Source organism: Pararge aegeria, chromosome 17 (assembly GCF_905163445.1).
Source record: "Pararge aegeria chromosome 17, ilParAegt1.1, whole genome shotgun sequence".
Lineage (NCBI taxonomy): Eukaryota > Metazoa > Arthropoda > Insecta > Lepidoptera > Nymphalidae > Pararge > Pararge aegeria.
The window spans coordinates 12,451,248-12,478,609 of record NC_053196.1 but is presented as its reverse complement, the minus strand read 5'-3'; the positions used below and the strand labels follow the sequence as shown (position 1 = coordinate 12,478,609).

General features: G+C 35.5%; 2 protein-coding genes across 2 annotated transcripts; one reads left to right on the top strand and one right to left on the bottom strand.

Annotated features, from left to right (window-relative positions):
* Nucleotides 1–47: 47 nt before the first annotated feature.
* On the bottom strand, nucleotides 48–23,587 carry LOC120630922 (brefeldin A-inhibited guanine nucleotide-exchange protein 3). The gene is made up of 24 exons (XM_039900265.1): nucleotides 23,402–23,587; nucleotides 22,398–22,528; nucleotides 20,076–20,195; nucleotides 18,058–18,235; nucleotides 16,486–16,615; nucleotides 16,173–16,352; nucleotides 14,909–15,007; nucleotides 14,552–14,779; nucleotides 13,861–14,097; nucleotides 13,724–13,776; nucleotides 13,412–13,583; nucleotides 13,231–13,345; nucleotides 12,766–12,933; nucleotides 12,222–12,393; nucleotides 11,791–11,914; nucleotides 10,984–11,161; nucleotides 8,781–8,922; nucleotides 6,655–6,865; nucleotides 5,362–5,455; nucleotides 4,538–4,690; nucleotides 3,703–3,912; nucleotides 3,110–3,283; nucleotides 430–3,033; nucleotides 48–352 (listed from the first exon to the last, which is right to left on the bottom strand). The coding sequence occupies exons 1-24, from the start codon at nucleotides 23,493–23,495 to the stop codon at nucleotides 140–142; spliced, it is 6,180 nt and encodes a 2,059-aa protein (XP_039756199.1). The 5' UTR covers nucleotides 23,496–23,587; the 3' UTR covers nucleotides 48–139.
* A 1,022-nt stretch (nucleotides 23,588–24,609) lies between these two features.
* LOC120631291 (NADH dehydrogenase [ubiquinone] 1 beta subcomplex subunit 5, mitochondrial-like) lies at nucleotides 24,610–27,024 on the top strand. The gene is made up of 3 exons (XM_039900776.1): nucleotides 24,610–24,789; nucleotides 25,865–26,075; nucleotides 26,628–27,024. The coding sequence occupies exons 1-3, from the start codon at nucleotides 24,635–24,637 to the stop codon at nucleotides 26,832–26,834; spliced, it is 573 nt and encodes a 190-aa protein (XP_039756710.1). The 5' UTR covers nucleotides 24,610–24,634; the 3' UTR covers nucleotides 26,835–27,024.
* The last annotated feature ends 338 nt before the right edge of the window (nucleotides 27,025–27,362 follow it).

The window sequence follows — 27,362 nt, the reverse complement described above, 5'->3', positions numbered from 1 at the left end:
TACGAGAAAATATATTAATGGTATAACTGGATTAAAAGAATATTCGGTTCATGACATAGTAGTTTTATTTTCGCACATCAAAGACAGAAGAATATAATGTTAAGAATAATATGACTGTTCCAATATAACTATCGATTGATTACTTATATCTAAAATCGGTTAGATCCTTTTTATCGAAAAATATATTGATTCTATCAAGAAGTTGTGGTTCAGTGACTGTTTTAGCTAGTTGCATAAATCCAGTCTGTAAAACAGGATAAATTACATGAAATCGTTCTAATGGAAATGTCAGGACAAGTTCTAGATACGCCATTAAAATATTCTGGAAGCAATTTCTTTGTACTTCAATGTCCTGAAAAAAAAATCCTTACTGTTATTTAATTAAGTTACGATTACAACAATAGTATATTAAGTTACATTATTTTTTACCTTGTTAATACTCAGTGTTCTTTGTTGTTCTATTTCAGGTGGAACTGGCTGTGGTGGGATTATTGGTTCAACATGTTTGCTCTTTTCATATGCAGGCCCATCGCAAATTGTAATGTTAACTTTTCGTGTGTTATCGTTATTTTCAGACGTTGAACGCTGTTTCAGTTTAATTGGGCTCTTATCACTTTGAGGGTAGTCAGCTGATCGACGGACACTGTTTTTTATTTGTTCGTAGTCATTGCAGTCATTTTGGATTTTATTTTCAGACTCATCCACGAAATTAGCTTCCTTTGCGCTTTTTAATTCTTCATCTATTACTTTTTCAGTAGGATTATCTTCATTAATAGAGTTCGTTTTAAAGTCTGCAAACGTAAATGGTTTCGGATTTTCGATTTCGATTTCTATAGATTTGCAAACAGTTTCAGTAGGTTCTATTTCCACAGTGGTGTCGTTATCTACTTCAGTTGCTTCTTGTGAAAAATAGTGCTCATAATTATTAGACGAAGAATCTGTTTCTACAGAACTACATGATATACGATCCTTACTATTGTCACTATTATCAAAATCAGATACATTTATAAGATGCTTTACATAGTTACAACATAGAAGTTCCCAAGTCGTTTTCAGGTCAAATATTTTCATCACGAATTGATCATATTCCAATGTCATGTTTAGTGTTGTTTTATAGTTGTTCAAAATTATTGTAACGTCTGTTGATCTTATTTTGAATTTCTTAACGCCACTGAAAAATATTTCAGTGAGGGCTATAGTTTTAATCAGCCACGAGGAAGACGTCTGTTTGTATAAATTGGCGGCATAGTCTAAATTCGAAACTTTTTGTACAAGAAACTTCAGTCCTGGTCTTGCATCAAATTGCATCGCCCTGGTATATGATAATTCTAAACTCATTAGCAAAAGATTAATATTAGCCGTATTCAGGAAAAACTTATAATTACAAATATTTGTGCCACTCTTAAAGCTTTCTAGCAGTATACTATTTATACCATAAAATACGTCCGACGAGGCTTGAATTAGTACAGTTGCAATGATCTGAACCAATATCTGGTGAGCTAAAAGTCCAACAACTAGCCCCCTATTAGGGATCCTAACTGTAAATAAGTCTGGGTTATGGGAATTAATAGACTCCTGCAGATAGATAAGAAATATGTAACTTCGATCATCGATTAAGTTTTGGGTGCAGTTTTTTCCACTTTGTTTTGTATGAGTGTCTACTCTTAGTTGTTCTGTTAAAAATACTTGTTGGGCCATAGCATGTAATCTCACGTTGTCGTTTACAGAGCAATCTCGCCTCGCTGCTACTTTAACAATAGCTAGATCTCCATAAAAGCTGTTAGAATTTTCATTGAATGCATAAGTTAGTTGCTTCAAAGGACTCAAACTAGCGTTACACGCCCTGTGCAGGCTTATGCATATAATTTCCCATTGATTGTCCGTTAGAAGATGACCTGAAGTTAATATTATATGCCTTATACACGAAGCTCCCAATCGAGCAATTGGTTCTTGTGGTTGAGCAATGCATTCCACTAATATTAACATAATTTGCTTTAAAGCAAAAGTTGCCTCTGAACTTTCAATTGGCTCCACTTCCTCGCCTTTATCATTGGCTGTCGTTCTTTCCACATTGATTTGCTGCAATTGATGTAAATATACTACTATTGTGTCAGTAGTCATACCACAGCATTGTTTAAAATTGGGCATTACGCTGTCCCAGTGCGTATTGACGTTACTAATCTGCCTCAACCAGTTTTGTACGGTTGGTAGTAGCATATGATTTATGCAATGGAATCCAAAATGTGTTCCTGGAACATCGGCTATATTTTTAAGTAACTTAAATAAAGTCTCCATAGCTGCAGGTTGATTTTTCTTAGAACATACAACTGTGGCAGATATTAAACCTTCAATCAGAACGTACCAAACTTTAAAAATATTACTGGGCTTATCGAATTTCAACAAGCAATTGTTCGTAGTACTTGAAATTGGCAAGTTCGTTGATAGTTTTCTGTAAGAAATTTGTTCCTCCTCACAATTATCATTTACGATATATTTGGTAACGTCAAGGGAGTCATTTGGTATAATAGGATCAACTACTGACAGTAGTAAGTCTCCTTTAATTCTATTCCCTGTATTGAAAATAGGACATTTTGGCATATTATACATCATTGTTAAAATATCAGCACAATTTTCTAAATGGTAAAGTGCCTCTCTACACATATCAACAATAACTTTCTCTGACTTTTCTTCGCTAAGAGGTATAAATTTACTATTCTTTGAAAATTTAAGACTTAGACTCGGCTTTGGTTGAGAAGGAGTGATAACTTTCTTTGGTTTAACTTCTGACGCTTGAACTTCATCATAATGTAGTCCTTTAATATGGCTCAAGAGGCATAAAATGCAGTCAAGAGCAGCATTGGCAAATACTAAAGTATTGTCTGTATTTAAAAATACTTTGAAAATTTCGAGAATAGCTGAATATTGGTTTGAGTTGTTCGCTGCTCGGAGCGTATTGAATAATGGACGCCATCCGGACCTTATTTCCATTCTATTTGTTTCAACAAATTCACATATGCAGGATATTATTTGTTCCTAAAATAGAGAGTATGTTAGTATTAGAACATCTTCAGACTTCTTCATTTAGAAGAAAATAAAAATAAGATGTTACCTGTATGTCATCATCACAAAGTTCCAAACATAGAAGGTTCTCGAACGGTTTTAGCAAAGCCTCATTGAAGTGGAAGTGAGGCAGTTCGACTTGTTGATTAAGCAATGCTGTTGCGCAGTCGTGCAAACATTGGATGGACAAACTTGATATTTGGATATCCTTGTGACAAGCAGCCTGTTAAAGATTTATTTATATCATATAGTAATAACGTTGCTTCATAATCATTATTGTAATTCTAACTGTTAATAGCTAAATTAACTACAATAAGTAAATAACAGTAGCTACAACTCCGTAGACGGACAATGAATTTGAAAAATCCCATTGATCGTCCTTTAGAAGATTACCTGAAGTTAATATTATATGCCTCATACACGAAGCTCCTAACTTGACTAAGTGTAGATTGAAGGACTTCCATTATAGATAAAGCAAGTGATATTTATTTGCTTAAAACGCACGTAACTTAGGGAAGTAAGAGGGCGTGCTGGAGCTCGAGCTCTCCTCCAAAGTAAAACCGAAATCTTAACCACTAGGCTATGAACACTATTATTTTTTCTTATTATACGGGTAGGTACTGATGAGGCAATGATTCTCACCTGCATGAAATGAGGTCCAACTACAGTCCATATTGCCATACGATGAGCTAAAGGTCTTGCAGCTCGAAGACATCTTAGAGCCACATCGCCAGCCCGGCACAATGCCCGCGCCGCTTCTCCTCCCCCTGTAACACCCCCCGCAACCGACTTGCCACGACGCCACCAAGTTGGATTGTTATTAGCTACGTCTTGTTCCCATGAGGTAAATAGCTGGCGGGATTAAAAGTGTGAGATGTAATTGTCTATTTGACCAGCTTTTAGATAGAATAAGGTAGGCAACTGGTGATAAATTGGTAGGAAAAATTCGGACTATCTTGATTCTTCTCTTATTTGCTTTTTGGCTTTTATATGTGTCAAATAAATAATCTCAATTGGGAGGGCAGAATTTGGTTTACTAAGACGTATGCGATTATATCCTCTGTTAATCTCACCTCAGACTGCCATTGAATTCTTAACAATAACTACAGCTCCTACTCAGCAGATTGGACTGTTTTATTTTGTATTGCATAAGTACTACTATCTATTTCCCTTAGCTGGATAGAAAGACTGACAAGTCGCAGGATTTTCTCGTTTGCTCAACGCTTATAAATAACGTTATGAAACTAACAAAAAAATAAAATATTTCTAAATTTAGAATTCAGCGGAAAGCGAACTACTTGTATTTATTAAAACATCTATAAAAACATAAAGTCTAAATATGATGAAATATTTGTTTTTAATTACGTATGTAAAAAAATATTCTTATATTAAACGTATTGTTTTTAAGTTGTTATGGGGCACAATATAGTAATAAAATACTTAAGCATAATTTTCAATGCAACTAATTTGTACATACCAATCTATGGTTATGCGCGACAAGTCGTTGTAATGCTGCCCGCAATGTCGGCAGCGTGGTAGTGGCAGCGAGGCGCGTAAATAGGGCGTCCGCAGCGGCAGAAAGAGCACAACAAACTCGCGCTGCCCCCGACCCCGAAATTACGTTGCCTGCCTGAGAGACAAATATATATAAAAGCCTTATTTCATACACAGAACTTGGAAATCCCATCAAAATAAAAGGTAGATCATCATATAAACTCATTACTGGCTCACTACAGGGCCGAAATAAGAAGGGGTTAAGGTTAGTCTACGACGCTGGCTGAGAACATTATGGAGAACTCTCAGGCATGCAGGTTAACTCACGATATTTTCCTATACCGTTGAAGCAAGGGACTGTCAAAAGGTAAATTAATTAAGGTTTTGTTCTTAAGAAATTTGGAAACGAAACCGCTGGAGCTCGCGCTTAGAAGCGTGGAGGGAAAAAAAATGGTACCTACTGTGTTCTTAAATTTTTACGCATTTCAAAAAAGAGTTTTGATTTATTTGCATCTGTTACAACGAGTATTTTGTAATAATCCTCCGTGTAATGTATTTTATAAATATAAAATGCATATAAAAAATTTCGGAACGGACGCGACTCTCTGGCAATCGCGGCCTGAACGCATTCTCCAATTATGCTATGGCTCTCCTACCGTCGATGCAGAAATTAGTATACGCCTTTCACATCAGTCTTATAGCGACTGTATCTATGTAATTATATTCACAAGACGAGGTCTATTGCACGAGGTAGGTATTGGATGGTGGAAAAGATGTGATTTATTAAAAAAAAATTAATGATATTACCTCCTGCCTACATGTTTCCACAATTTTGGCCACCGACATCTCATTGTTTGAATTGTTTTCAAGAACAGGTTGCAAGAAGTTAAATATATCCACACTGAAACAAAACCCAAATTTAGCTCAGCTTACAACTTCATTTACTATAAATGTTATTTTTAATGACTGACAAACTTATTTGAATGATCGTCCATTAAACAGGTAAGATATTATATAAAATACCTACCTAACAAAAGTTAGCTCTTAATCCCTCGAATTTTAATAAATTTGAATAGGTGAATAGATGGTCTTGAATAGGTCTCATTAAAAACAAATATATTTGGTATAAATATACCTAGGTAGATAGTTACTTTTCACACGGCTGTGTACTTGACTGGTGTATTGTTTTCAGGATTTACTCATGTATGAATGAATGAATAAATGTGAGTTTCTATATAATTATTGTGAACAAGTTTGTCTATTAATATACAAGCTGTTGCCGGCGACTTCGTCCGTGATGAAATTTTAATAAGTTATGATATTGAAAGACTAAAGTCTTCTAACAGTGCGTGTTGCCAGTGATGACTTACGGATCAGAGACATGGTCGCTAACTATGGGCCTCATAAGAAGGCTCAGAGTCACTCAGCGGGCGATGGAGAGAGCTATGTTAGGAGTATCTCTACGTGATCAAATCAGAAATGAGGAGATCCTTAGAAGAACTAGAGTTACCGACATAGCTCAGCGAGTTGCGAAGCTGAAGTGGCAATGGGCGGGGCACATAGCTCGGAGAACCGATGGACGTTGGGGTCTTAAGGTGCTGGAATGGTGACCCCGCACCGGTAAACGCAGCGTAGGTCGGCCCCAAACGAGGTGGACAGATGACATCAGGCGAGTAGCTGGGAGCCGTTGGAGGCAAGCGGCCCAGGACCGTGCATTGTGGAACTCCCTACAAAAGACCTATGTCCAGCAGTGGACGTCAATTGGTTGAGATGATAATGATGATGATGATATTGAAAGAAATCCCGGGACCGCCTACGCCTATCTCAATCAAAACCACACAATCAGTTTGATTTATAGATTGTAAGGTCACAATTAGACAGAAATACATACTATCAAGATATTATTTATATATTTATGAAAGAGAAGGTAAAAAAATACTGTTAAAACTGTTCATATAAAAAAAGGATATTAGTGTGTGGAATATCGTTATGCACCCTTCAATACAGTATTTCGTAATTCGATTACAGGTTGTATGTAGATATACCGTTTTATAGTAACCGTTAATGAACGCGCCCCAAGATACATGAACAGTTTCTCACCAGGTCTCATCATCTCTTCCATCGAGTACCAACTTGGCGTCAGCCTGGAGTATTGAAACAGTCTTGTTCCTACCGGTCTGCATAGTGACAATAGGAGTAGCATTGTTTCCCTGCTGCCCGAATAGCGAGTGTTCAAAGCTGGAGACGTACTGACAAGCAGCAAAGATGTGTTCCCAGCATTCTGGGGCTTTAGAACCCAGTTCCAAACCACCTGGAAATATTAACTCACCACGTCGTTACGCCTACCAAACTTTATAATGTGATTTGAGGGTTATTATTACGAAGTGGTTTAATCTTTGACGAGTATTTATTTCCTCACAGAAGATCCCAGTCAATAATAAATAAATAAATAAATAATAAATAAATATACTATGACAATACACACATCGCCACCTAGCCCCAAAGTAAGCGTAGCTTGTGTTATGGGTACTAAGATGACTGATGAATATTTTTATGAATTATATATACATAAATACTTAGAAATACATATAAACACCCAGACACTGAAAAATACTTATGCTCATCACACAAACATTTTCCAGTTGTGGGAATCGAACCCACGGCCTTGGACTCAGAAAGCAGGGTCGCTGCCCACTGCGCCAGTCGGCCGTCATTCAATATCATTAACATCTTGAGTTACCATTGTTACTTGTTGATTGCGTGTTTCTTGCTTGCTTATTCCGGTTTATTTTACAAATCCTGTGGAAACCGTTTGTTACCTGGGATAAAGCCTATTTAACTCCCGGTTCTTTCAACTAACTCGCCAAAAATCTAGTTGATTATTTGTTAAAAGCGTAAAGGAACGAAACAAAGGAACGAATTAACTTTCGCATTTATAATCGTAAATATTTTTATCATTCTAGTTCTGTAATCTGATGAGATATTTCGCATCACATAGCTATAAAGCTATTAAAAGGTGCATGAATTTCGTTTAAAAGGACGCGAATATACTTGTATTTAAAAGTTAATTCACTTCTTTTTAAGATTAAACCACTTTCGTACCCATTTTTTACTATTATTATTTTGAATATTCTTGAGAAAAATATTTTATTAATACCACATAATATAAAGTTTGGTAGGCGCAACGACGCAGGTTGTGTTAATTGTTTTAAGCAAGTGATTGGTACGGTATAGATGATCTAACAATTCTCAAAATCAATCTAAATAATATTATTATTATTATCATAATCCGCAGCGTATTTACGTCCCACTGCTGGGCACAGACCTCCTCTCTCATAGGAGATACGGTTTTGCAGGAAAGACCCATTACGCTGCTCCAATGCGGCTTGGCGGGCTAACTGTAAAGATCTACTTATAAGTTATAACTAATAACACAATAACAATCCTGTGTCTAGAAGAGTATGTTGTATCGTCCGTCCCCATCGTGTATTACCACAAATGCGAGAATAATTAGATATAAATACTATACCGGCCGGCGCCAAGGTGATTACGTATCTCTCGACTGACTTGCGACAGGCGTAAATCTAGCGATCAATGCTGCCAAACGTCACTTTTGTATATTTATTGTACGGAAATGTGACGTTTCACAGCAGTGATCGCGACAGTTACGCCTTGTCAGTTACGCCTGTCGCAAGCCAGTCACGACTCGCGAGATACGTAAACCTTGCGGATTAGTAACTAAATTGTGATTTAAATGGCGATTACTAGGAGGTAAATATCACAACCTTTCACAATCACTTGGTTAAATTATTTTGAAAAATAGCTAATCTTCGAGTAAGTTTGAGGAGGGTGTGTACTTAAAGTAGAGTATAATATGTAAATACTTTTTTTTAACTGATAGCATTTAGTTTTAGCTCTAATTATTAATTATTGTCTAGTTCTAGGTAAAGTTGAGTGTCAATGTGTTTTGGAAGGCATTTGGTATGCCATAATTTTAATGTACTTATTCACGTGTGAAGAAACTCATAAAGATCCTCTCATATGAATGGTACCGGGAAAACAGGGGTAGTTATATTTATGCTGCAAGTAGGTAAATCGATATTCACATGTCCATCCATATTCACATTCTTCCAATCCTAAGTGTATTGTGAAGTAAGTATCAAAATTATATGAAAATGTATGTAAAACTGTTGAAAAAAAATTGAGATTGTGTTGTGGGGACCTACCTGAGATTAAAATGTCCAGTGACAAGGCGTGCGTAGATAGAATTTTTCCGTTCGCCGGCTGGGAAATGGCTGAATTTGCTAGCAGTGCTAATATACTGCTGCAGCGATTCTGCAAGCTTAGCGTTGTGCTTATTCGTGCTGCCTGTAAAGGATTACAAAATCTATTACATAAGAGAATAGACCCTAATATTCTATGAAAATTAAAAGATAAACGTCGGAAAAATGTAGTATGTTATATTACTATGCGTAGCACAACTTTCTCTAACAAATTTTTTGCTTTCCTGGTACTATAAATGCAATAAGGTTCTTTCCATTGGCTAACTGTCTTCCCCTAATTGTAAAAGAGAAATAAATAAGTGGCTCCTAGATTTAGATTATGATAAGACTGAAAATTTACTTTCTATACAAGAATAAAATACCCACCCACATACGCGCACACATTCACATACTCACAAAACTACTATTAATATTTAGATACTAAGTATTATATTTAAAGTAGATATTAATTATTATGTTCTTTTAAATTTTGTAATTATAAGCACAACGCCTGTCTTATTGCAACTGTCAAGATAACTATCATACGAGTTTATACTCAGTTTAGTTATCAGGGCCTCTAGCTTATTTTATAGTTAAGCTTCGGTTACCTGTTTTCATTGTTTTTTTAGAAAAATAAATGATTATTATTATATTAATAGCGGACAGCACACACAAAGTTAAAACTTCTGTAGGGGCACTTTTTGGATGAAAAAAAAAATCACTTTACTCGCGTCTTCAACACAGAACACTTTCCATGAGCTATATGTTTACCTACTGTGTATATATGTGTACTTTTTATGTGAACAAATAACGTGAAACGTCACGTCACGTCATCATCACCGCACGTTTCCCATGAGCTATATATGTAACTGTATATCAAATGATACAAATTTAGGTAAATGGATAAACCTAAAGCTACCAGGGTTCCAAACGCCCTGGTTTAAGAAGAGCCCACAACAAACTTTGCCGGGTAAAACAAATTTAGCCGGGTAAAATCATTTGCGGGACTCTGCGGAATCCACGGGACTTTGACTTATCGCATACAAACTTTCACCAAATATGATATGCTACAAAATATATACGTAGCTATACGCTCAAATTACTTTTCGATTTTAGTTGCATTCAAGTTTGCAACCTGCTTGCGATCAAATACAAGACGCTTCTTCTTCAGCAAGTCTGATGATTAGTCGCTTGCTCGTGGCAAGATTGAATGCCGCAAAAGACTTTTTTTTATTACACTAAAAGGGTAGTTAGCCCTAGACTGCAATCTCACCTGGTGGTAACTGATGATACAGTCTAAGATAGTAGCGGACTAACCTGTTAGGGAGTATGGTAGTCATACCCTAGTTCGTTTCTACGCGATATCATACTGGAACGGTAAATCGCCTGTATGTCGGTTATATTTTAATGCTTTTTTAGTGTAGTGTGTTTTAAAAATAGAAAAAATAACCAATGAATTAGTAAAGTATAAAGATAATCTTTATGCTTTTACTTTTTTTTTAAATTCGAAACCGACCTTTACACTAAAAATAATCTTTTAGTTTGCGACCAATGAAAAGTCGCGCCCGTTTGCGCAAGTCTTTTGATTGGGCGCACGTTAAAGTTTCGCCTAAAAGTTCTCCAAAATTAAAATTTTAGAGAACATGCGACTGCAATAATTTGAACATAGGAAGCAAAAAAAAAACAAAACTTGCAGTGCACTACATAAGATAAGTAGTACATTAAAAAAATATATATATCCAATTTTACAATAAACTAGCAGTTGATATCTTGGAGATGTCTCTTAAAAAGTTCAAAGTATGTATTAAACGTCAGCTTATAGAAAAGTCCTATCATATATCATATATTAAGGACTATCTCAACAAAAAAAAACTTGGGTGTTGGGAAAAAATTATTGCTCTGACCAGGTTGCCTCTTAAATAGTTTTAAATGACAATGTGAGATAGTGATTATCAAAAAAAAGCTAAGCTTTTTGTGGGCTTCTTCTTAGACCAGGGTGCGTTTGTCCTTGTAGCTTTAGTTGTAAGTTGACGAATTTAGTTATCTCCATCAACTCACTTCTACGTCATATTTACCATGTAATCAAAAGTGCCATCTATGTGTCTTATTTAATAAAAAAATATTTGAATTTGACTTTGACTTTGACTTTGAATAAACTTTTAATTACCTTATGCAATCCTTCTAAGCATTGTATCGTCAATCCTTCCCAGGCAATGCGCTTCTTCTTACCCAACGTGTTTATCTTTGTCGTTATAATTCCACGCAATTTGTGTTTCTTATTTCTGTACCCAGTTAGTGGTACACTGAACACTGTTACCATTGAGTCCCAGATACATGTTAGTATTCTGAAATTCAAACATGTATTAGTCTACATACACCTATCTAACTAATTAACAAAAAGCATTTATTTTAATTATTTACGAAGGATTGTCTTCCTACTCCATGAAGTTATTTTTTAATTCGGTTCAAAATAATATGAATTAGGTTTTATTTGGCTATCGTTCGGAGAGTTCGCTAAGGAACTATTGGATACAGTTCCCACTTCACCATTTTACCATCGCACCGCAAGACACCGGGCGGGTTTTCATACCTATTTTGTCAATATCCAAAAACTCGCAAGTAGCGATTAGCATCTCCTTTTATTATACGCAAGGCTGGGGCTTGAAACGCCCTTCTAAGTTCTGAGTTTCCAAATTCTTACAACCTGAGAGTTAATATGAATCTTCAAGGAGAGCGCGTCCCATCTTAAACCCGGCCTACAGTTTTCATCAGGTGAGATTGTGGTCTACTGTCAAGCGGGAGTCTAATAAAAATAAAAAATTCTCAATTGATTCTGGACGTCGTCGGTTACTCACATCAGCTTACAAAGCAAGCACAGCTGTATAATGTATAATTTAAATTTATTATAAGTGGAACAAGAAATATAGGATTTTTCTTATTCCCAGTGTAACAAAATCCGATAGATTATTATTACCTTCTTGCCCAACGTAAGCTGGCCTGATATTGTGGTGAATTGTTAGCGTTATTGTAAAACATTGATACTTGTTTTAGCTTCTGCCAATCAGACATTACTGGGCTTTGGTCTAGTCCTCCCAAATCTGAAAATGTGAAGAGACTTACAAATTCTGTCACGTTCACAACATTGCGCTGTTGCAATTATGTATTACTAGCTTTTACCCGCAGCTTCGCTCAATTGAATGAAGACAAAAAGTTATTTTTCCCCGGAAACAGTAGGTACTTCCCCGGCAATAGTAGGTTGTACCTCAGATAAAATCTCTCGTTTATGTAGAATTTCATAATGTTCGGTTGTATAAGTCGGTAAGGCGTGAAAGCGTAGTAAACAAACAACCGGACTCACATAAATATTAAAAATATTAGTTTCGATTAGGATGATCTGTTACCTACCTGATAATAAATGTATGAGTGGATGTTCAGCAGAAGCTACGTCTTTCAGTAAATCGGTAGCCAGCACTTGTTGGTACAGCTCCCGTAGCCAAGTTGCAGATAGATAAACCAAAACACCACTACCTTGCACTTCGTCCACAAATTCGTCTTCTGTAAGTGGCACTGGAATTTTCTATGGGAAAAGAAATGTCAAAAGATATATTCAAATGCAAATGTCAATGAAAATCATATCGTTTGCGCAGAAGAATATTGTTACAAATAATAGGACTGGACTTGTGATTTGCAACATTTCTTTATTGTAATTTTTAGAATCGTTGTTGAATAAAATAGAACTGTTCATGCAAAAGTAATCGGGAAAGAAGAAACTGAAATATGCGAGGCTATTAGTAGGCCTCAGCTAGACTTGGTGACTAACATGTAATAAGTTATTAAAGCCACAAAACCAGAATTGTAGCAGCACGGGGTAGCTAACAGTAGGACATTATAGCCTACGAAAAATACAGCAATAATAGTATAATTTCTATTGCAAACGTATTGTACGTACGTTGGTATCTGTATAATATCTTGTGCGTCGCTGTTTCAAAGTAAGAAGCAGTGCTGCGTACGTGGCCAAGTACACACCATCGGCATTCATGATGCAAGCGGTGGCTGGTGGTTGCGACGCGTTGTGCTGGCAGCATTTAGATGCAAATTCTTGCATTGCTTCATCTACCTTCAAAAACATAACATACTTTTGTTCAATCCTTAAATAACACTTTTGTTTTTCCTCTCGGTCCTTCTTTCTTTCGTAATTTGCAATTGTAGCGTTTCTTAATTCACTCGTCACAGAAAAATCTGGTAGACGGACCGTCGAATGGTCGGATGGTCAAAAAACTCTTGCAGGAATTAGGGGTACATTGAAATTAATATATTTTAGGTTAAAAAGATTTTTTTTGTTGGTACAACCTAAGAGAACTGGATTCTCTGGATCCTTAATAATGAAGATATATTTTATGTTATAGGTACTTACTTCAATACATGTCCTTAAATTTATCAGCTTAGGCAGTAAGGAATTCTGAAGAGTTTTAACAAATTGTCTGGCATTATGTCTTTCCAAATCTACGTTACATTCTGTTACAGTACATCTAAAATTATACAATATGGGTTAGCGTTCATTTCAATAAACAATTTAAGTTCCATTTATAAAATACCTTCCAAGGTTCAAAGTCTTCGGGACAGCTTTTGTTTTATCATGAAATGGTTCTTTTTGTGCATTTTTTGGTGACCCAGGATTATTTGCTCTAGAAGGAAGGAAGACGTTGTCTGCATCTGAATCTGCTTCGGCTTCACTGCCGGAGCTTATATTTTCTGGACCAGAAGTATCTGTTAAAACAAATTTTACGTAGGTACTATATTGCGAAGTGGCCTAAATATCAATTATGAACAGTTTGAGGTATGTATCTATATAGGTATGTATTCTTTGCTGATTAATATTGATGATTAAGTATCAAAGTTACACTTACCAGAAGAATCGTGGTCCTTAGATTCATTACTTTGTAAAACAGCAACCACATCCCTGTTACGACAAAAAATAATATTTTATCATTAACCACAGATAAAATTTAGTAGACATAGAAAATGGAAAAGATAATTTAGTTACCTATATGGACTTGGTAGTCTGGCCAGGGTCTGATAAGTGAGCGGACCACTATAATCAGCGTCTTGCAATTTCGGCCAGTGGTTCAAAATTAGGGTCGCCATATCCAGTGGTAGGTATTCCACTGATCCAGAACAAAGTTTCTCCAGAGCATCGAGAAGAGAGAAAACACATTCGACTGCGGCAGCCACTACTTCAGGGTTACCACTGCGACTGCAATCTTCAATTCCGTCCATTATCCTATGGGAAAAACAAATTTTATTCTTCAATGTATTATATAATAAATTAATAATTATATTACGACTATTATTGTGTTATGGGCACTAGGACAACTGAAGAATATTTTTATGAATAATTTAAATAAATACTTATAATATATAGAGAACCAACCAGACACTGAATAACCTTCATTTTCATCACACAAATATTTTCCAGTAGTGGGAATCGAACCCACATCCTTGTATGTACTCAGAAAGCAGGGCCACAGCCTACTGCCCACAGTTTTTTTATATGATGGCCAATTATATACGGCCATCATATAAAAAAACTGAAGACGCAAAATATGCATACATGTTTGTACTGAGGATATACTCTGCACGGCATTTGTTCTTAGATGCCTAATTAATTCCATTTTTACAAAAATTACAAACTTCAGTTATTAAGAAAAAGGTCAAAATGATTAAAAAATACTCACAGTCTGACAATAGCCATATCATCGCTGTGGCGTTCGAGATGATCCGTTTTTTTTATGAGCACAAGTTGGCACAACCTCTTCGGATTGTGCAACAGTTCTCGAACACTACGCAATGGTTCTACACGATGTTGTACCGGAGGGTACAAAAGCATTCTGTGGTACAATGCTTCCAGAACTGGTCTTAAATTTGACGTCGACCCAACGAGACGAACCAGTTGATTGGCAATGCTACAAATAACAAATCGCCTATTAAAAAAGAGGTAGTAAAAGAGGGAGCATTCAGCAACGAACTGAGAATTGGAACAACGACAAATAGAGTTTATCTCAATTTATATCAAAGAAATTCTTTTTTTTTACCTGTAAATGGCTTTAGCTTGTTTGCTGTTAAAGCTTGGAGCGCAAACTAACGCGCCAGATCCTCTACCAGAATCGTCTACTAGATGCCCATCATGTTCTCTGCAATAAGAAAGAAGTAGGCGCGAGGAGATATTAGAGTGCAAATTGACATGGGCCCAGAAAATTATCTCTACTTATTATTATTATTTAATATTACAAAGAGTTATTATTTTATATTTTAATTTATTTTATAATATTATAAATAAAGTCAAGTTAAGGAGTTTGTGTGGTTGGCGAGGGTAATCTCTGGAACGACAGAACCGATTTTGAAAATTCTTTTACCATTATCAAGCCACATTATTTGTGAGTTATATTAATCTGAAAACTTTAAAGAGCTTATTTATTCGACTACCAAGTCGGATTTGCAAATAATTTAATTTGGAGAAAAAACGACTGAAATATCAATGAGTTCTAAAGAGAAGTTGTAGAGCTTGATAATGGGCCCAAAAAAGTCAGGGACAGCATATGTATAACTTTTATATTTCAGTTACTATAAGTAGTTTTTATGTTAAAAAAATTTATGCAATCATGTCATGTTTATTGGTCGTATTATCAAAAATAATGAATGCCTATCAAAATAAGTAAACGTATCGTCTCAAGTATTTAACACAAAACACTTTTCGCTTTTGCTGCATGTAATTTGCACGAATGGTTAAAGAGATAAAACCACATAGGTATGAAACCGCGAAAATTCTTAATCTTGTGAGTGATATTGATTCTATTATACGGTTTATATTATGTTCTATTACATGTAAATCTATTACATGTAAATCTATTTAAAATAATCTATGTTAGCTCATATTTTCTTCATTGTTTTTCCATCATTATTTCATCATTATCATATTCATATATATTTCATTTCATTCATTGGTTGAAACTCGTGAAGGACAGTAAGTAAGTTTTGGTACCAAATAATGATATTAAATCTTTTCTATACTAATATTATTTAAAAGTTCTAAAAGTCAAGAGTCGACAGTCGAAGTTGCGAGGTAACGCTAGTATACAATAAACAAAAAAACCATCAAAATGGTCAACAAATTGCTTCTTTGTATTGCTAGGCAGGTAGGCACGCATTTGTTCCATGCTAGCGCGTAATTAGCTCAAAGAATAACTTTGGGCTAAAAAAGCTCCAGCAGGGACCAAATCTGTTATAAGACGATGGGAGAAATGATCGTTTCTGGTATTTGTATGCGTGCAAGGTATTCGTTAAACTTAAATTACTTACCTGGATTTAATATTTTTATCCACTCTTGGAGTGCCCAAGAACGATATGAGCGATGGACAAAATTTCTGCCACAGGAACGTTGTGAAATGTGAGTTTCCACTTACTGTTTCCGAAAGACTTGACATCAAAGTTAGCAGACAGTCCAAAAAGAATAGAGCTAACGGATTCTGTTTCGGTATCCTGAAATATATATATTTTTTTATTGTTTTACCTTGTGTTCTAAATGTAGCCTGGGCAGTATAAATAAATAAATAATTTCAGTTTAATATTAATTATTGAAAAAGTTCTTTGTTTCGCCTTTACTGATACTAACAATTGAGTCTCTGAAAGCCTGCTGCACAAGTATTGTATGACTGGTATGACTTCGCTGTAACACCCCACAGCTACGATGTGGTTCCTTCCCAAAGGTGAACCCTCCGAGAGCAATTCTTGACATTCCTCATCTGAAAAATAATTAGAAATAAGGCTTATTCCATTAGGCTAATTTAACAGGCATCTTCTTAACAAGACGACTTCTAGAGCAACGGTTAACGTGAATTAAGTGGTAGGTCTCTTAGGGAATTTATTACTTCTGAATTTTCTGTCTGGTCTGGTGGGAGGCTTCGGCCGTGGCTAGTTACCACCCTACCGACAAAGACGTGCCGCTAAGCGATTTAGCGTGCATGCCGGTGCGATGTCGCGTAGAAACCGATTAGAGGTATGACCACCATACTACATACCATACTACCAACAGGTAAGGCCGCTACCACCTTAAACTGCATCATCACTTACCAGTACCACCATGTGTATTGCTGTCAAGGGCTAACTTGTAGTGGAATAAAAAAAAAAGTGACAGTACCTATGCTACACGGCGTGCCTAATAAAGTAGCAGAAGTCACTTCATTTTACTTTGGCATGTGATGTTAGGGCTGTATCTTTACTCAAAAACTATTACGTTTCGTTGTCACAGGTAAGTCTCAGAGATAGTAAATAATGTACTAAAGCTAGTATTACTTCTTTTTTTATTTACACGTTGTATAGCTTAGGGCATCACGTAGTTTTAACCCTGCACTGTCTAATAAAAACCGATAATCAATTAAACACACACAAACATAAACACACCATACACACCAAGACACACTACTTAATAGTTTTTATTTTATCTTGTCTGCTATGGAAGTGTGAGGCCTCCTGACACAGGTATTTTGATGCTTACTAGGAGGTCTCCACAACAAGTGGCATTTACAATGTAAGAAAAAAAAAATTAAAAATGTGTTTCAGCTCCGACGCACGACTGGAGTTTATTGCTTAAGTACGATTGTCGAAACATACACAAAAAGAGTTTATTTAGCTGAATAAAGATTAATACCATATGAAAGGGTAAATTAAAAATCCTGTGCAATTTATTCACACACGGCGGATGTGTAACTTCTTAAAAGTAGCCTACGGGAGATTGAGGTGGATGTAGAGTATCAGAACTATTAGGATAAATGTAATGTTTATTAATCAGTTTCCATGGTAACAAGAATAGGAAAAAAAAATTATAATGTTTTCTATCTCACTCTGTCCCATATATTTATGTTCGTTTCTTTAATTAAAAAACAAAATTAAAAAAAGCCTTTTAATTCTTGCTAAAAATAAAAATAAACAAAAAAAATAACAAGTGGTTCTAAATTGCGTTTGTTTCTTTACCTAGATAATATTCGGTTTCCTTGGTAACTTGGTAACTTAAAAAGGAAAAATAAGTTGATTAAACGAAAGCGACGTTGCATGTTTGCGCGTGCAACGTCGCAAAGCGAAAACGTAACGAGGTCATTCATCAGTAGATTTTACTCCTCACATTTTTCTCATACCGGGCGCCTTATATATGAAAATCGATTCTTAAGGAGTACTGGTATCAGCTCACCTAGCTGAGCGCAGTATGCTCGTAGCATCTGAGCAGCAGCGGCCCTCGCGGCAGCAGCAACATGCGGGGCCGCACCAGCAGCTTCCCCGCAGCGTCCACACGCCCACACGCACAGACGACCGTTGAGCGTGCGCCGAGGCGACAACGCCATTGAAAGGTACATCCGGAATATTTGTACCTAAGCCAAGTAATATTGTAAATATTTGAATTCTATATAACAACATAACGCTGTCGAATTGTGCGTTGTAAGGATAAAATAATAAAAAAAATAATATGTAGGTACAATTGGAATTGTAATTTTTTTTAATGTATACTCTAGTTACGGAAGATCGAGGACACAAAGAATAAACTTCGTGATAGGTATTACAAAGAAAACCTTACTTGCTAATACGAGCGGATTTATTTTCCAAGTTATATTTGGTGGCTACGGTGGCCCAAAGCGTGGTATTAAATAATGGCCGCCTAATTTAAATTCAAATATTTACAATATTACGCACAGCGGTTCAAACCGAGTGGTACGAAGCAGAGTCGTCGTGTCAGCACAATTTTGACGACCGACTGGCGCAGTGGCCAGCGACCCTGCTTGTGAGTCCTAAGCTGTAGGTTCGATTCCCAAAACTGGAAAATGTTTGTGTAATGAACATGATTGTTTTTCAGTGTCTGGGTGATTATCTGTATATTATAAGTGTTTATGTGTATTCATCATCATCATCACCTCAACCAATTGACGTCCACTGCTGGACATAGGTCTTTTGTAGGGAGTTCCACAATACACGGTCCTGGGCCGCTTGCCTCCAGCGGCTCCCAGCGACTCGCCTGATGTCATCTGTCCACCTAGATGGGGGCCGACCTACGCTGCGTTTACCGCTGCGGGGTCGCCATTCCAGCACCTTAAGACCCCCAAAGTCCATCGGTTCTCCGAGCTATCTGCCCCGCCCATTGCCACTTCAGCTTCGCGAGTCGCTGAGCTATGTCGGTAACTCTAGTTCTTCTTAGGATCTCCTCATTTCTGATTTGATCACGTAGAGATACTCCTAACATATCTCTCTCCATGACCCGGTGAGTGACTCTGAGCCTTTTTATGAGGCCCATAGTTAGCGTAGCCGTTAGTTTATGTGTATTATATTCATAAAAATATTGAACAGCTATCTCAGTCACCATAACACAAGCTACCACCATTTGTTACTAAATCATTATTCCTACTTTACATTACCAGAAATTAAATGTAAACCAATATCTTAATATATATAAATCTCCTGTCACGATGTTTGTCCGCGATGGACTCTTAAACTACTTAACCGATTTTAAATTAAATTGGCACTCCGTGAGCAGTCGGGTCCAACTTAAGAGATAGGGTAGTTTAGATCTTTAATTATAGTCGCAATTTTATTTTATTGCAAATTTTTTGTCTATAAATAATTGACAGTCACATGTTATATATATATACTACTATACTCATTTAAGGCTTAGCGATACTGAATACTTTAAAAACAAAATCAAACGCAGACGAAGTCGCGGGCAACAGCTAGTTAAATATATATAAATACCACAAAAACAGTTCATTATTTAATACGACGCTTTGCCACCGTAGCCACCAAATAAAATCCGCTCCGTTTTAGTTATAATATTAATTATTAAATTAATTTAAGTATCCCGAAGTTTATTCTTTGTGTCCTCGATCTTCCGTAACTAGAGTAGGTATACATTAAAAAAATTACAATATCAATTGTACCCACATGTTGTTTTTTACTTATTTTATATTTACAACGCACAATTGGACAGCGTTATGTTGTAATATAGAATTGTGACACGAAATTGAAAACAAAAAGTTACGAAAGCTGTTACATTCTAGCCAAGTTTAACGAACGAACATTATTTAAAAAAATCACTAAGTATATAAAGTGCTAAGATTTTTAAACAATTATTGTTGCTCAACAATAATTAATGTGCATTCTGAAGTCAAGTCCTTGATTCTCGGGTGTTTACAATGAACGAAATATTTTAAGGGTATCTCTTACTTGAGTGTCGGGTAAATGGTACATGACCGACGTGGTGGCACAGAGTAGCTGGGAAGGCATCCATAGCGAATCGTCTTCGGGTTCGATGCCTCGGTGAAAGCGATCATCGCGGAGGATTTTCTAGAAGCAAAAATGTTGATAAACATGCAGATATTGTGGCTCCTAAGAGATCATCATCATATCAACTTATTATCGGCCTGTAGCGACACAAATGGGGCCCACATATAAATAATTTAGCGAACACACTTAGTTCTGCAGCATACGCGGTAAAAAAGATTCGTCATATGAGAAACATAGAAACTGCTAGGCTTGTGTATTTTAGTTATTTTCACAGCATTATGTCCTATGGCATTTTATTATGGGGTAATGCTGCTGATATAGATTTTATTTTCGTCCTGCAGAAAAGGGCTGTTCGTGCGATATATAAAATGGGCCCAAGAGAGTCATTAAGGGATACATTTAAAGAAGTTAAAATAATGACGGTGCATAGTCAGTACATATATGAAAATTTAATTTATGTCAAAATAAAAATATATCAAAATTTAAAAAGAAAATGCACAACGAGTTTATTTTTGTTTCTAATATAAATATTAGAAGCAAAAATAAACTCGTTGTGCAGTTTACTAGGCTACACAAAATTGCAAATTCATTCAAGGGCAATTGTATATGATTTTATAACAAATTACCAAATGAAATCTTTGAGATGTCTCTCAATAAGTGCAAAGTTTATATAAAACGTAAGCTTACAGAAAAATCCTATTATAATATTAAGGATTATTTAAACGATAAAAAAGCTTGGGTGTGAATTGCTCAAGCTTCATAGCTTAATATAAATTTACTGGAAGATGGTGATAACAAAAAATAAATTTACCCGGCTAAGTTTGTTCTGGGCTCTTCTTAGACCAGGGCGCGTTTAGAACCCTCGTAGCTTTAGATTTAAGTTGGCGAACGAAGTTATCACCATCCCGTTACAATTATGTAAACAAATATGTATGAACGCTTCATAAGTGCCTGTGATAGGCCTACATGAATAAAGAAATTTTGAATTTGAATTTTGAATTTTTGACACAATATGTGTGTGCATTTTGCTGATTACTACAAAATGTATTGCACGACCACACGAGGAGTCCGCCCGTTCCCGCCACCATTGGCAGTCGTGTTTGTGCGCACAATAAACAATACCAGTGCTATGACGAGTTTCATTTAGACACCTAGATAGGGCATTGGTAAAGGCCCACTACAGGACACTTTTTGTCCTAATATTATTTTTGTACTAAGAACATATTTATCCACTAACAATGGTGAGAATAAGTACTAACTAAGGCAAGTAAGCTGTAAGAAGCGAACGCGCAAGCCCCTCGAATTCTTAGTTTTACTACGTCTTAATATGAGAGGCGGCCTGTGCCCAGAACGTCTAGCCTAGTCAGGAGACAAAAATTATATCCCTTTGTTATGTCCCCTGACAAGTGACAAGGGATAAAATTTACGTACCCACATGTCAAAACGCGGCAGGAGAGAATAGAGAAGTTTGCCCCTGTTTTGTTATTACACGTTTATGTGGATATTATTTCCACCCAAGAGAGACTCTCTTAAGAGATAAATTTAAAGCAGCTAAAATTACGACGATGCATAATCAATACATATTTGAAAATTTAATTTATGTACATAAAAATATAACAAATTTAAAAAAGAAAGTGGACTGTAAATAAAAATAGTAGAAGTAAAAATAAACTTGTAGTGCAGTTTACTAGGCTGCATAAAATTAGTAATACATTTAAGGGTAATTGTATATCTTTTTATAGCAAATTACCAGATGAAATCCTTGAGATGAGTTCAAAGTTTATATAAAACGTAAGCTTGTAGAAAAAACCTATTATAATATTAAGGATTACATGTATGATAAAAAAGCTTGGGTATGAATTGCTCTTACTTCATAGCTCAACATTAACTAAACTGTGAGATGGTGATAACAAAAAAAAAACTTGCTAAGTTTGTTGTGGGCTCTTCTTAAACCAGGGCGCGTTTGGAACCCTCCTTTTAAAGCTTTAGTTTTAAGTTGAGGAATGCAATTACCACCATCAATAACATTTGTGTAACATGTTAAATGTATGAACGCTTCATAAGCGCCTGTAATAAGGTCTACATGAATAAAACATTCTTGAATGTTTGAAGTTTGATCCGTGCTAGGAGAGTTGATAAAACTGTAGGAGAAATACATCTCTTGCCCATGTCAGCCGGGCTACTGTGATATTAACAAATATGACGAAGGAAATTAACCCAAAAGGGTTGCCTTAGGGGAGGTAATTAAGTTTTATTTCTCACATGAAATCCCTGGAGAGCGAAGCCGACCAAGCGGGGGCGTTTGCTCTCGAGGGCGATTTGCAGCGGCAAGAAGCACGCGCGCCGGAGGTCGAACGACGCCCGCCGGCTGCTTTCTTGCATACATAACAACTCTGGAAATAAGGACACAATAACTCCAAGACAATTCTCAAGTATCATCTATAACATAATCATCACCAATAAAATAATAACAAGCACATCAAGCTTATAGGTGTTGCCGCTTCACGTTGATGGAAACATGGCGGCATAGAATTCATTCCCTGCGAAGTGTTGCTCTGTTTAGACGTCGAGCAGTTGATTGATTGATTTATTTATTGATACAAAGTATTAAATCGTTTATAGATTCTTCGCCTTTCGACTTTTCTAAGTCAGTACTGCACATTCCTCTTTAAAAACAGAATAGGTACATAAAATTAGTATTTTAAGGTAATTAAGTAATTAAGAAACGACAGTAAATAATTTAAGATTAATGATGAAGAGAGAATCAGGCCCATGATCGATTTTATTATTTTATAGAGTTTCAGCAACGTTTTTTTCTACTGTTGATGTTCGGACAGAGGAAGGAACTTTCCGGGGTTTGGCAATACCTACTAGCTGCACGTAAATCAGAGTGGATATTTTCAAGAGTGTTCCAAATACGAATCATTCAGATCGGCATCGTCCACATTTGAAAAAAGAACTTCTTTTCAAAGTTTAAAAAATACACACGGTCGCGTAGCTTGGCATTGGAAGAAGTGTTGTTTACATGCCCGTGCCATTAATAAAATTGCAATTTGAGGTTTTATACTTCTTTAATTACAAATGCAGGTAGGTACCATTCGCAATTGCATCAGCATGTGGTGGGGTGGGGTGGAGTTTAAGAATTAACGGAAGGTACCTACAGTTGTTTAATATCAAATAAGTATGATCAGTGCTTTCTTCATTTGAGCTAATATTTGTTACAATGTATAGGTAATCAGTATGAAAAAAAAAGAAAAAAAAATTACCTAACGCATCCTGACATGATTTTTTGAGGGAGATTAACTTCGGTCCTGTAGCTTCTCTGTAGATATCTTGTAGCAGTTCTTCCATATCACACATAGATCCGAAGCATTTTGAGTTCACTAAACTGCTTTAAAAACTTAGAAGCCAATGTATTCTAACAATAATATGGCTGCTGGCTGGTACGATAAACTGCGTAATACGACGGTGAGTGGGTGGCTCTATCGGGAGAGTCTTTCTGAGCATGCTCGAACTAAAAATCAATACTTCAGTCGGACGGCGATATTTTTATAGTATGTTTTACGATAGTAGGCACAACAGGTGGCAAGGATAAGGATTTAATAAAAAATATACCATTAATTGATAGATTACTACTTATTGCAAAAAAATTGGAGAAATACTTTTACACATTTTTTAACAATGTGTAATAAAATTAAAATATAGCTAAATCATAGTAGGTAATAAAATATTTCTTTATTGACAAAAAGTTACAGCCTTTTTTGGTTTGCCATTTGGTTTGCAGTCTTCACATTGGGTGGACTTTATTGTGGAGACCTTTGGATTCCTCCCAAACAATAACTAATAGATTAGATGATATTCAACCAGTCTGTAGTGCGTTTCTTGTGCAGTTCCTATTGTTGTTCCAATACTGGAAGTCTTTAGTTCGCTGGAAATACATTAAACTACCATACATATGAGGCAGGTACATAATAAATAAATAAATTAATTAATTAAATAAATAATAAAAGTTTAATATTTTCTTCTATTATTACTACGGTCACTTTTTTAACAATATAGTATAATTATTATAGCGAGCCACATAACAAAGAGTGAATTGAATTGAATAATTGTTATTGTTATGAGCAGAGCTTATAACAATTTTTAAATCTTAAGAAACTTTAATATATCTATCAATTGTTTTTTATCTATTTTATAAGCCCAGTCATTAGTGCTGAGTCAAGTACCTATATACTCGTAATAAATTTCAGGTAAAAGTATTGCGAGCGAAAAAAACTACTGAAAAAGAAAAAAATACATTATCAAATGATATGCAATGAGTATACAAGCCCTACGTTATGTAAATAATTAATTAGCACCTTACGATCATGTGTAGTGCAGCCTTCAGCATAGATAATAGACGTTTTTTATTCATTTGGTTTTACTGCCTTGAATTGTCATTGTGATGTCACTGTCAACTGCCCGTGTGATATGTCACTGTCACATTTTTCATAATAAAAATGGTGTCCTGGAGTGCTTTAGGCCGATCTTTCGGCACAAACTTATTTAAAAATAATATAAAAGCGCCGTTCGTTGTGCAAAATGTAAATTTCTCGGTGGGCAAAAAGCTAGCCAGCGATCATGGACACAGAACCATGGCATTGCAGCCGTCCAGGTAAGGTGGCCTATTCAGTGATTACCTAACCAATTTCGAAGAAAACAACATCGTCTTCCTCAAGTTCTTGGTCCATAGCCAGGGCCTAAAACAATATTTGGTAGTACTTAAGCCATACACACCTTTCGATCTAATCCCGGATCAGATTGAAAGAAGGTGATAAGATTATGATCCTTATTATAATCTTTCATAGAACCTAAAATTCTCTTTTATTTCTTACCTTAGAGTTTTCTGTATAAGGATAGTTTATCTAAGATTTCATAAATAAATAAGCCATTTTTTGTTAAACTTTTCATACCTAATGCAACTGTAAAGGGAAACATTTGTAATCACCATATAAACCCATTACTGGCCCACTACAGGGGACCAGCCTCCGCAACATTGAGCAGTGGTTAAGACTGTAGTCCATCATCCTGTGTGGATTGGTGGACAAACAACATTTGTAATACACTAAAATAACCACCAAGTCCTTTGTTAACCAGTTATGTTGGAATAATAATTATGCATTGCTGTATCACACTTTAACTGCCATCATCTCTGTGTTGTGAGTGAAAAACGGCTGCTTATCTATTCTAACACTGTGCCACATTATTAATAAAGCACTTTGGGTCTTATAAATAAACACTGTATTATGTTGGAATAATTGATTATTGCAGTGATTTAATACACTTCGACTAAGAGTACCTTTCAAATGTCAGAGAATGGTTAAAAAATGAATAATTAATTCAATGTTATTCCACATTAATTTGTAGCACCCTTAATGTTTAAAAAATGATTTTTCTAAGCTGAAAAAAAAATTTTAAAGTTGACTATTAAAGAGTATAGTTGGTATGGTTTTAAAATCACCATCATAACTTCAAAATGGGATTTAAAGTATACTCAACATTGTCAAATAATGATAATGCTGTGGGAAGATTTGCATCATATTGCTTCCTTTTAATTGTTTTTGTCAATTAATTAAATTTTGTCATTAAATCAGTGATCAAGATCCTCACTGATAAGGGACCGTCTAAACCGGGACCGAGAGAGAGACTTTTTATTGAAAGTGTACTGATTAATATCTTTAAAATTACAGGTGGCAATGGCACAAATTCAAGGATATGTTCCACTACTACCTAATGATGGGCCTCATCCCTGTTGGTGCTATCATTTTCTATACCAACGTGTTTATTGGGCCTGCCCAGTTAACGCCTATCCCTGATGACTACCACCCTAAGCACTGGGAGTACCACCGTCACCCTATCACCAGATTCATTGCCCGATACATTCATAACAGTCCTCAACAGGTAATTTTTATTCAAATGTAGTATAATATTTAAGGATACATGTTGGATTTTTAGTTGAAAAGTATTAAGGCAGTTATTTAGAATTTAAATTTACAGGTAATTTAGTGAAAAGGGTTAAATAATATTGCTACTACTTCATTACCCAAAATCTATCCAGTGCATTTATAAAACATTGACAGACAATTTGGTATTCTCGTTCATAATTTGTAACATGATGTAGTCATATGTTATTTAGTAAAATTTATGTAGTTACATGAATTCCGAAACTTATGGTTATTATTCTTGAATAATTAGAAAAAAATATTAATATTATTGTAATATTTTTTCTATTTTAAAACTAATATATAATTTGCTCTTTATATTTTTATGTTCAGGTTACCTAGCATATTGTCTTATTTACTTTGACATGTGAAAGTTTGCTTTCCATATATTTGGCCCCAAAGAAAAACATAAAGGTGCCAGTTCGAATCATTTGGATATTTTCTGCAGATACAACAGGTACTTGGTTTGTTTAAGATCAAGATGTATCTATTGTATTTTCCATTTTTACAGGAATATGAAAAGTTCCTGCATTTCATAGATGAAGAAGCTCAGAGGCAGAAACTGAGAGCTCTAGAAAAAGAGGTTACCAGAAAGATGGCAGAAAGAAACGATTACCAAGCTTATTACTATCGCCCAATGGTCAACAAATATCTTCGCATCAACAAGAAAGCTGGTGATGATATTATGGAACGTGTTGGTGACGATTATAAAGATTAAGGCAAAAGTTGTTATACTGGCATTTTAGTGAATTTAGGAATCAAGTGTAAAGCAACATATTGTCCTATGTAGATAAGTGTAACCTTCAAATTTTTCTTTTGATAATTGCTTTTATTTGTAACTATCAATAGGAGATCCTTTCATAAACTTTTAGTTTTTGTTGCAAATATTATATGAGATTTAAATATTATTCATTGACTTTTATTGAATTTATTATGTATAAATAATACAATATTGGATACTAACACGTTTATTGAGCTAGGTAGCAAAACTTGACAGTGTGTATACATGTAATAATTAAACTACCCACTTGGTTTTACTTTTGTTAAGAAAAGGTAAACAAATGATGTAGATACTTATATATGACAGAATCTAAATCCGATATCTGAGGTAGTAAGTTTGAAAGTTTTAAATCATAATGTAACAATCTATTTAAAAAGGTGATTTATCTATGGTATCCCTTGTATTATTTTGTATGTTCTTTGGATGGGCAAGTAACCAAGCTTACTCGGCCTTGATACCTAGAAG